General features: G+C 39.4%; 1 protein-coding gene across 1 annotated transcript in view; it reads left to right on the forward strand.

Moving 5' to 3' along the window:
• The window catches only part of PCSK4 (proprotein convertase subtilisin/kexin type 4), a 1,808,619-nt gene that overhangs the window by 1,695,920 nt on the left and 100,620 nt on the right, over positions 1-12,079 (forward strand). The window contains exon 16 of the mRNA XM_044054831.1: positions 9,825-9,944. Coding sequence (XP_043910766.1) covers positions 9,825-9,944 — 120 coding nt within the window. The remainder of the gene's footprint in view (positions 1-9,824; positions 9,945-12,079) is intronic.

Genomic DNA, 12,079 nt, shown 5'->3' on the forward strand with positions numbered 1-12,079 from the left:
ATCAAACCCCACTTCTCCTACATTTGTCTCCAACATTGATTTATTTAAATCACGTACATCAATACAGCAGTCAACACGCCTATCTATACATGTCCCCATTACATATTCAAATACATTACTATCATTTATATAAGATTTTGGGACAGGTAGATCATCATGAATGTTACCACATACTTCACTAATCATGTCAGTGTTGTTTTCAGCACTAATACAGCCTTCAACCCCAACATCTCCAGCAACTGTTGTATTCAACTGTCTATTACCAGCACATAAATGTACATTGACCCCATATGTTCCATCCCCATGTATTTCACATGCATCAGTACAGGTCAACATCAATATCTGTTTGTGTCTCAGTCACATTATTATTTAAATTAATAACTTTTTTACTAGGTCTTAAAAAAGGCAGCTCGTCATATATCTTTACAAATAATGCACTGTCCAAATCTGTACTGTATTCAATACCAGCACAGCTTTCAACCCCGTCAGTCCCTATGACCGTCATACACCACAACCTATTAAGTGTTGACCCCAAATGAATAATTCACAGATACTTCTTTGCTGGAATCCAAAATCTCAATATCAACTTTTTGGAATTTAAGATTGCCATTTAAAAGGCCTTCATCGCCATCCAGTATACCATCATCCACTTCATTATTATAAATAATTATTTATTATTCAAATTTGTGGAAGAAATTAACATTTTGAAAGAGATGTTATTGGCTAGGGGATACCCTAAGTTATTAATTGAAGGACAAGAAAGGTACGTGATGGAGAGAAGGATGGACTTGTACCCCCCTTTGCTTAAGAAACCCAAATGTGACAATAGGTGGATCGGATGCATCTATGAGTTCATTCAACTACATCTTAACATTTGATGAACACTCCTCAGAAATTAGTAAAATTTTAGAGAAGAAATGGAATGGAGTATTTGGGGCTTTTGGTCTAATTGATAAGTTAGGCCTAGCCCTAGGATAGTGTTTAGAAGGGGTAATAATCTGAAACCCCTTTTTGAAAGGACTCAAAATAAGGGGGACAGGATTACGATGGGGAAAATGAGCCCTTGTGGATGTTGTAGGGAATGTAGATTTATGTTTGAAACAAGGAACTTGACTATTGAAATGTACGACAGGGTTATTAACATTAATGGTAATTATAATTGTAAGACGAAGGGAGTTGTTTATGTAGCCCTATGTCAATCTTGTAAAGCCTACTACATTGGTAAAACGGGAAATGAGTTGAGGAAGAGGGTCTACCAACACAACTATTCCATTGAAAAACAGGACAACACAAATGCACTATATAAGCATAGTGTTGTATGTAGGGATTTTAAGAAATGTAGGTTATGTGTGTTGGAAAAGGTCAGAAAACAACAGAGAGATGGTAATTGGTCCAATTTTTTGGAATATAGGGAGACCTTTTGGCAGGTGTTACTGAATGCAACCATGAAACCAGGTTTAAATGATAGAATATTTGTTAATAGTGTACTCAGTATGAGAGTAGAAAGAATATATTTATGATGAGTTTAATTTATAAATAAGATTGGTAAGGGATAGATCATATGTTTGTACATGAAATTTAATAACAGTATTTTAACTATTTAGGAGTATTATTAGTTAAAAATGGAGTTTAATGAACAGATTTAATAGATACAGTAGCGGGATTTGCATGTTTTAGTGTAGGTTATCCAGATATAAAGTTCCAAGTGGAAGGCCTTATTATTAACAAATAGGTGTATAAATGTTTTTAAGTGATATGTCAATGATTTTATTAGTGTTGTGTTTTTTTAAAAAATGGTGACCGATCACATGACAAGTGTGTAAAAAGTATTTAAATGAAGGGGATGTGATGTATCTGATGAAGTTCTGTTTTGAATGTAATGCATTAAAGGAACGAAAGTGCTCATACAGGCTTTCTGGTGAATGTTGGAACAAACTTGTGTGGCTACCTTACTCCTTGTGCCTTATTTGTTTTTATTATTAGACTTTTTTCTGGAGTTTTTGTGTTTTCTGGCGTAAGTCAGTCATCTGGGCAGTTGTATTCAAGCTTGCACCCAGGAATGTAATTATTTGAGAGGGTATCAGTTGTGATTTATTTTCGTTTATGGTGTACCCTAGACAAGTTAGAAGTCTTTTTTACAAGCGCCAGATGTTTTAGAAGAGTGTCCTTGTTTTCTGTCTGAATTAGACAGTCTTCCAGGTATGGATAAATTTGAATATTTCTTTGCCTGAAAAATGCAGTTACCGGTGCCAGGCATATTGTGAAGACCCTGGGCGCAGTAGATAAGCCAAAGGGCAGTGCATAGAACTGGTAATGCAAATAGCGAGGTATCTTCTGCAAGATTCCCTGATTGGGATATGCAGGTAAGCCTCTTTTAAGACTAGAGTTACCAACCAGGCATCCTTGCCTAGCATAGGTAGTAACTGTTGGAGAGTCAGCATCTTGAATTTTGGAATGTCCAGAAATGCATTTAGAATGTATAAGTCCATAATTGGACGTCATGATTTGTCTTTTCTGGGTACCAGGAAAAGTCTTGAATAAAACCTTGTCCTTTTCTGGTACTGGTTGAATAGCCCCCATATTCATGAGGGACATAACTTGTTTCTGGGCCTCTGCCCACTGATTTGGAGGCAGATCCGTTTGGGATTGGCAACGTGTGGAAATGAAATCTGTATCCCTGGGATACTAAATTTAAAACCCGTTTATCCTGGGTAATCAGTTGCCAGTTCCAAAAGATAAGTGCTTGGTGATTGCAGTGGAAAGTCATTGAGACTGTTTACCGTAGGAAGGTGCCTTGTTACTTCCAGATTTGGAGGTGGAGGTACCCCATTGCTTTGTTCTATAAGTTCCTTGCAACTGAAACCTGGAGGATTTGGAATGTCTGGGTTTGACCTGAGCGGCTCTAGTGGGTACTGGAAAGGACCAGTTCTTAGTAGGCCAGTGCCTACTGAACCTAGGTGGCTGCACTTGTAGGAAATCTTTTACAGTTTGCATAGATTTAGCTTTATCTTCCATCTTTTTCAAAACTTCTTTAGCCTTATTACCAAATAGACTGTCCTGTTGTAAAGGAGCAGCCAACAATTTTGCTTTAACATGGTCAGGCAGATTTTTCTCCTTTGAGCCAAGCATGCCTTTTTTTCACAGATCCAGTTACAGCAGCCCTGCAAGAGGCCTCCAAGGAATCAGAACCACATTGCAAAGTATGTTTTCAAACTTGTTCAGCTGAATGCAATAAATCCTGCAACTCTATTTTTCACACAGTCAGAAATCAACATAATTTTCTGTTTAAGTAATCCTATGACATGCTGTTGATATTTAAGCATATGAAATTGACAGTTTAAAGCCCTGATTGCCAAGGTTGTAGACGTGTAAACCTTCCTAGCCATCTATCCAGCGCCCTGGAATCTCTATCAGAAGGGGTAGGATTTTTAGCAGCAGAAGCCTTAACGCCTTGGGACCCCGAGAAATGGTTTCAGGGTCAGCAGTAGGGTTTTTAAAGAGGAATTTGTGAGAGTCAGGAACCCTGTAATATCTGTCTGGCTTACTAGGAGCCGGAGGCAGGGAATCATGAGTCATACTGGACTCTGAGAAAACATCATCAACAATGTCTAGAACAGGAGGTATAGCCAAAGGCCTATGCTGAGGAAGAAGAAGGAAATCCCTAAGTCTCTTTTTAGATTCTGAGAAATCCTGAGTCTCCCAGCGAAAGTGTTCCCTTAAGGTATGCAAAGTTTCTCCAAAAGAAAAATCCACAGGAGGAGAAGCAGAAGGGATGGAATCTTCTGCATCAGAGTCCTCATAAGTGGGAATAGATAATTCCTGAACAGAAGAGGAATCGGAAGAAATAGAAACCTGATCTGAAGATTCATAGTCAGTGCCTTGCCTAGGCCTCTTAGCAGGAGGGGGATGGGTACCCCGGATCAAGGTAATTGAATCCTCAGCCATTTTGATCATTTGTTTTTTAGGCATTGGGGCCTGTACACATGACCCAAGCATCGTTTGTTTTAGACATAGAAGTAGTTTTTGCCCTTAGTTTTGAAGATGGCATTGGTTTAATATACAAATCTTTAGGCCTGAAAACACCTTCAGAAACCGGTGCCTAATCAGTGGCTCCAGACCCATCTAAGGTAGAGACATCCGCGGGTTCAATACTTAAAGTATCTCGCGGCATACCGGACTCCGAATAGATCTCAGTAGAGGCCTGCGAATCAAAAGTAGCTGGTATCAGGGGCTACAAAGCGCCTCACTGAGAACTGGCGACTGGCTTAGGAGAAGCTTTGTCGTTGGTTTTGGACCTCGACGGTCTGTCTTTGTCTTTTTCTTTGCATTTTTTAGGTATTCCCGTAGTCGGATTGCTAACCAACAACATTTCTGGATAGTTAAATCTCGAACAAAAATATTTAGAAGCAAAAATATATCGACATTTAATAGTGCATTGATTAAATTTAGCACAAAACTGACAGCAAGGCACGTTGTGGTCAGGGCCTAGGCAAGGCATACAATACAAATGAAAATCCTTATGATGTATTTGCTTCCCACAAGTAATACAATTATTAACTTTTAGTGACATCAGAAGGAGCAAGAAAAAGTTTCCCCAAAGGGGGGTACTTAGCTTTTAGTTGACTTCGGTTCTGAAATTCAAAAACGAAAATTTCAGGAGTCGGCCGACCGGCACTTGCGAACTGCTTCTGCTTTGAGCACTACGCAGTAAGAAAGACTGATGTAATGGCATTGACTACATGTTTTTATACCCCTGACGACCTGACGTCATGGAAGAAGGGACAGCAACCGACACAGGAGCTAAGACTTTGTTAATCAGGCCGAAAGAGGGCAACCTGCCAGCAGATTACCAAAATGTAATGACTGCAAAGTGAAACACGAAGAACATCTATAAGGTCACCGAAAAAGCAATCAGTAAAAACAAAATGAAAACTCCAGCAAAGCTAGAACTTCCACTGAGTGACCTCACAAAACTCTTGTAGCAGAGACATATGGGATATATGCAGATGATCCTTATGAACATCAGGTGTTTCAGCTAATTGGCGATTCTGAATGCCCATGACTTATTTTGTCATTTTAATGGACAATTTCAGGCCAGTAAAGCCAAACCCCTGTAGTTGTGGATATGCATATTTCTACCTTGGTATGAGCTCATCAGCACAAGCAGTGTGTTTAACTAAGCATTAGAAACACATGGCTGTTATACCCAGCTGATGTCCATTATCATTAGGGTCACGGCAAAAATATCCCAAATAACAAATGACTGAGAAGGTCACTGAAAAAACAATCAGTAAAAACAAAATGAAAACTCCAGCAAAGCTAGAACTTCCACTGAGTGACCTCCCAAACCTCTTGTATCAGAGGCACATGGGATATATGCAAATGAACCTTATGAGCATCAGGTGTTTCAGCTAATTGGCGATTATGAATGCCCATGACTTGTTTCTAGCTTTGCTGGATTTTTCATTTTGTTTTTACTGATTGTTTTTTCAGTGACCTTCTCACTCATTGTTTTAGTTTGTTGTTTTGGATATTTTTGCAGTGATCCTAATGATAATGGACATCAGCTGGGTATAACAGCCCTGTGTTTCTAATGCTTAGTCAAACACTCTGTGCTGTGCTGATGAGGTCATAACAAGGCCAAAATTTGCATATCCACAGCTAGTGGGGGTTGGCTTTATCGGCCTGAAGTTGTCCATTAAAACGACAAAACAAGTGATGGGCATTCAGAATCTCCAATTAGCTGAAACACGTGATGTTTATAAGGATCATTTGCATATATCCCTTGTGCCTCTGATACAAGAGGTTTGGGAGGTCACTCAGTGGAAGTTCTAGCTTTGCTGGAGTTTTCATTTTGTTTTTACTGGTTGTTTTTCAGTGACCTTCTCACTCATTGTTTTAGTTTGTTATCCCTCAAAACAAGGGTGTGTGAATCCTTTATACTCTGGATATGCATAGGCAACTACATTATTACTTGGACAGAGCAAAGACTCAGGAAGTTTAATCAGCTTTTTGTGGCCTTTGCCTGTAGCTCTGAGGGGAGAACAAATGTGTGTTGTTTTGCTACAGCCATCATGGAAAGTAACCTTTAGACCCTGTGAGGTCACACCCCACTAGGGCTACTGCTACATCTACAGACATTCCTAAAGGGATGGACAGTAAGGACATTTTGGAAGCTGCTACTTGCTCCTCTGTGCATATCTTCACCAAACATTATCACTTTCTAACCTCCTCCAAGTCCAGAACAGAATTTCCCACTGGCATCTTGCAGGGCATCCTTTCCTCTCCATAAAATCTCCATCCAACTTAATTTCAGCTTTGGGAGTCATCTCATCAGTTATGACTGCAACAGTGAAACATGAAGGACATAGTACAGTTGTGTATACTTACCATAAATGTAGACATTCGAGAGTATACATTGCTGCAATATTCTTTCCCTCCCTCCTTCCGCTCTTGCCCCATAAGTCCTGTCTAGTTCCAGGTTGTTCCCTCCTTCTCTGTACATACCTCTGGAGTTTCTGCATTTAGGACATTTCCCTTATGGACCTGTTAGGGTGCTCCTTTCTGTTGGGAGCAAGAAAGTACAGAGGTTATGGCACCAGCTGACTCTCTTTATACCTGGGCATTCTTGATGTCTGTTGGGGCATCCACTGGGGTCAGGAGGAGGCGCAAATTATCTGGTAAGCAGACCAGCCAAGGGCTTTTGAGGCAGGAAATCCTATCAGCTTTGATCACAACAATGAATACACTCTGACATCTACATTTATGAAGTGTACATAACTGTACTTTCTCCCTTCTTTTGGAAATGGTCGGTGACAGTCACCACAAGATTCCTCACAGACTGGAACTAGTCACACAAGAACAGGGTGTTTTATGTACCCCAACATCAATCAACTTCAGTTTACTGCCTGGATGTTAGGGTCTTAATTCCTTCTAGGCACCTGTTTACTGAGGTCGTGCATCAGTTCCTAATGGAAGCATGAAAGCTTGCCAATAGTAAATTAATGGTTTTCTAGTTGGTGCCAGCAATATGACCAGCTCCAATTTAGGGTTAGTTGTTATCTGGTTATACAATATTTGTGTAAGTTACTCTGCTGTGGCCTTTCTTATTCCTCTGTTTTTGTTCATTAATCAGCCATTTCAGGATATCTGCTCATGAGTTGTCCTCTCTTAATGCAATGCCATGTCAAAATGTTTTTGAAAGGAGTTTTGCACTAGTGTCCTACATGTAAACTGGTGGTCCCTCCTTAGGATCTTAATTTTGTGCTAGAGATGCTAGTACTTGCTCAGTTTAAACCAGCTAATCTAGCTGACTTGAGGTTCTTACCATGGAAATAGTTTACTGATTGCTTTGGCCTCTGCAAGAAGAGTAACTGAGTTGCAATTTCTTATGGCAAGTTAACCCTTTCTCGATTTTCCACAAGGCCATGGTTTCTTTGAGACGTAATACTACTATTATGCCTGTAGTGGTATCTGAGTTTACTTTAAGCCAAGCTATCCATCTCGCCATTTTCTTTCCTGAACATAAAAATGAGGGAGAAAAGATACTCCACACCTTGGATGTCCACAAACAACTCTGGTACTATCTTAGAGCCAAATCTTTCAGATCAGCTGTTCATTTCTTGTGAAGGTAAGAAGGGACAGTGACAACCTGTGTCAAAACAGACTATTTCCAAATGGTTGTCTAAGGCTGTTACCTTTTGTTATACTCACCATAACAAGTGTATTCCAGGCAGGGTGAAGGCCCACTGTGGTAGGGCTATTGCTTTTTAGAAAGAATGGGATTCTAGAAGTATTTTAAAAGCTCCTACTTAGTCCTGTGTACATACTTTTACAAAACACTATAAGCTTAATTCCTTCTCTAGGTCTAGGTCAGGCTTTGCTAGGATCATTCTCCAGGGGCTCCTGAACTCTTCTCTTCTGCCTCCCAAATGTAGTTAGCCAAGGTTATCTACCCATATAGCTAAGGCTACTGCAGCAGTGGTCAATATGGTGAACATAGTACAGTTGTGTAAGTAAGCTTACCATACCATTAGATATTTGAATGGTCACTAATGCCATAGTCAGTCCTTCCCTCCATCACCATTGCTTTTAGTGTGTTTTTTTATGTCAGGGTATGAACAAATGTGTATATTTAATTAATTAATTTATTTATTTTTGTACCTAGCAATGTCATTTTATGTCATTTCAGGGCTCAGCCTCCTCCTGTCTGTTGGCAGGAAGACTCTGAAGAGCTTAGCACCCAGTCAGCTCAGCTTGAGATCCCTGACAGTTTGAGGGGGGGGGGGGGGTGACCTGAAACTTTGCAAACCGGCCTGCTTTTATATCCTTGGTAGGATATAACCCATATAGCTAAGGCTATTGCAGTAGAGATCATTCAAACATCATCTGTTATGGTACTTTTACTTACACAACTATACTTTACCATAAGATTTGATCCTCGAAAAGTGGTCACTGTAACAATAAGACTGTCTTCTCCTCCTTCCTGAGAGAGATGCGTATATATTTTCCTTATGGTACATTTGCATTATTTTTTGTATAATTAAATTTATTATTATGAAAAGATATATCCTGGTACAGTCGCAAATCCCTGTGAGAGGACCTTATGGAGCTCAAAGAACTGAGGAAAGCCACTAGCAATACTGACTTTATATAGGAGCATCACACACTTACCTTTGCTCAGTGGAATACAGAAACACAGCCAGTGTTTGTCTTCATATGAGTTGAGGCGAAGCTGGTGAGATTTCTGGCCTAGAATAAAAAATAAGGTGGATGAAGCCAGATATTAGGATTTCCTGCTGCAGTCAGGATTCCCTGTGGACTTACTTTTATGCTAAGCATACTTATACAGTAAACTCTTAGTTAAATGGCACCCATGGGGATTGATGGATGCCAGATAAGTGTAGTTTCTAGTTGCTTGAGAGTTGCTTTTAAAACTAGACCTGACAAGTACGGTACCATATACTATATCATAAAACACTGTATTGATTTGATTTTAATATTGAAATACAGTAATTAAAAGCCTGGCTTGAATAATAATATTTTAAACTTATATTTCCTCTAGATAGCGTGGCACATGGAATGGTTTTCAGTGGCATGCTGAGTGGTTTGGAATTGAATGAAGTGGAGAGAGAGAGAGGGTATGAAAGCAGATACAGCTGTGTGAGAGAGATCGGATAGATATATGAAAACTGGTGTGTGTGTGTTGAGTGAGATTGGACAGAGAGTGAGTGACTGCATGTATGAAAGCAGAAGTGAAAGAAGAAAGATTTATGAAAGCTGAAGAGACTCTAGAGTGTGTATGAGAGATCTGAGAGAGAGAGAGTGAGTGAATGCATGTATGAAAGCTGGAGAGACTGTGTGAGACAGAGATCAGAGCAAGACTGTGCAATTTGATGCAAACTGAGTATGGAGCAAGCGTTGACATTTTAGCAGTTTGACTTGATCTCAGGTTGGGGGAGAGGGAATTTATTTGTATCTTCCTTTTTAAATCTCTAAAACTCTAAAAACATAAGGTACATTTCTGCTGGGGGAATACAGAAAGTGCAACATATGAAAAAATGAATTGTTCATACTGTACTGTATTTCTTTGATTTTTTTTTTTTTTTTTTTCTGGTTGCTTCAGTTCTGGTTAACTGAGAGTTTACTGTATACTGTTCTTTCCTAACATAAGCTTTTCAGCATAGGAGAGAGGGGAACCAGATGACTAACTAGGATGTAGAAACCCTATTTGCTATACTTGTCTAATATCTCTTCCTAGAATATGAGCACCTGTTAAAGCTGTGCTTTCCCTCTTGAACTTTTTGTTGGTTTGTGTCTTGTAGGTTTCCTTTCTGATTTCATATTGCAGTTGTATGGAACAGATGAAGACATGATGGCTAGACATATGGAAGACATTGTAATTAAAGAATGTAGAAAATGGTCACAAGATGGGCAATGTGAAGGTATGTACTGATGCACTTAGATAATCATTCACACCCTTTTCTTTGTTGTTTAATTACCAGAAACAAGCTTAAGCTTTCATTCAGAAAACAGCCTTTGTATTCTTGCATCTCTGCATTATATTAATGAAGATCATTTAGGATATATTCCACCTACCTTGTATTCAGCCTGGTCAGAGTTTTATAGCAGCCATGTATTCCATATTAAGGTATTAGCTAACCTCTGCCAGTATTCCTTAAACCTCCAGAGTTGCATGAGGTTTATAGCCAGCATTGCTAAAGCCATCATCAATTCTTCGTACTTTCTAAATTGCTTTTAATGCCACATTAGTGTAGGAGTAATTCAGCTGAGTAATGCTTCATGTTTATTTAGCATTCATTGTTTTTTGGTGATCTCAGTCCAACTTCAAACGAGTGTGCACTTATGATTGTGATTGGCTATTGCCAAGCTTTTCACCTCAAGTTTTTGCATTCAAAGTTTTCTTAACTTCTCTTTAAAAATGGATAATAGAGAGAGAAAAATATAAAAAAATCCCTTAAGAGGTGATTCTTCAAAGGAGACTGTCAAAGAAATGAAGAAAGAAAAGCCTAGTATTTCTGAGAAAGGTAAGGTTCATTAAATAACCCCCCGTACAAAGGACACACAGTCATTTCCTAAAGCACCAAAGTTCTCCTCACTGACCTCAGTACTGTTAAAACAGTACCTTAGCAGTATTGTCTTCTGTATGTTGATTTTGGTGCCCTCTGTGGTGAGACTGGTTGTAGAGGTTCTGTTACATTGGTGTAGACCTTCCATTTATTCATTTAATTTTTCCTATGCTTTGGTTAAGTCCTTCTTGGACTATATCAATCTTTTGTCAAATAATGTGTTAAATATTTATCTGATGATGTCAAATTTCATTCATTTCTCAACAGTTGGGGTCAGATCCGACTCTGATGTTACTATAGCTTGTAGTAACCATAAAGCTGTCAAGCTTCTTCCTTACCCATAATGCTCCAGCCCATAACATACTTCAGATCTCATTTGCTGCTTTCGTGAATAGACATGGTCATCCTGAGCTCTTGAATGTTTACTTCTTGAGATAAGTAATTCCGACTTAAATTTAATATTTATCTTTCTCCCTTTCATTTGCACATGGTGTAGTTCTATTTTACCATAGTTGGTATCTGTTAAATTTCCCCTTTTCTCCTTATTACACCATACCTGGTATCCTCATTTTTTCTCCTTCTCTATATACTTGGATATATATTAAAAACAAACTTTGCTTATTGTTTATCATTATTTTTTTCAGTATGTCTGACAAAGCACCTTCCAGTTTCAAGAAATGTCAGAAGTATGGGCACTAATTGCCCTTATACGACACCAAAATGTATGTATATACTCCCTGGGCCTGGATCACCTTCAGGTTGCCTGCAATATTTGTAAAAATTTCAATCCGTGAGCAATTGCAGACAGGAAGAACAAACTGGTATTGAAAGGGTTACTTCCTCTTTTGGTGAAGCTATTTCTGAGGCTCAGACTCCCAAATCTAAAATTAAGGAGCCTTTGACCCAATCTCCTAGGCCATCTTTATCGTCAACTCCATTTTCAGAGCCACTAAAAAAATTCAAGTCTTGATCTGAAGTCTGTAATCCAACCATCAACAGATCTGACCAAAACATCATCGGATCCGACTTCTTCCGATCCAAGAGTTTTGCCTTGGACGAGGTACTCTCCTTCAAGAGTACCTTCCCCCTTCTTGGAGAGATGCCACTCAAGGTCACCTCCCCTTCCCATATCTTGTTCTTCCAGAATTTTGACCAAAGAAGACATGAATAGAATGATGAGGAGATTCCTCTTGGTGCAGACACAGATGGGTGTTCCCTCGGGTCATACTCCCTTGGGTCAGAAAGTAAATTCCTCTACCACATCGCCTATGGCGGCTCCTGTGATCCAACTGATTGTTTTGCAGCCTCCGGATCCAAACCATCTGGGTCCTTCTGGCTCTGATCCAAAGCTACTTCTGTCTTCAGATCCGAAGCTGTCTGAGTGCACTTGTTCCAACAACTTTGGATCTTAATGACTCTTGGAGCCAAAGCTCCCCTGTCAAGTCCAAGGAGATGGAGTCAACTTCAAAGTTTTCAGAGCCATATCTGCC

Source organism: Protopterus annectens, chromosome 13.part0 (assembly GCF_019279795.1).
Source record: "Protopterus annectens isolate FY-2018-M chromosome 13.part0, PAN1.0, whole genome shotgun sequence".
Classification (NCBI taxonomy): domain Eukaryota; kingdom Metazoa; phylum Chordata; order Ceratodontiformes; family Protopteridae; genus Protopterus; species Protopterus annectens.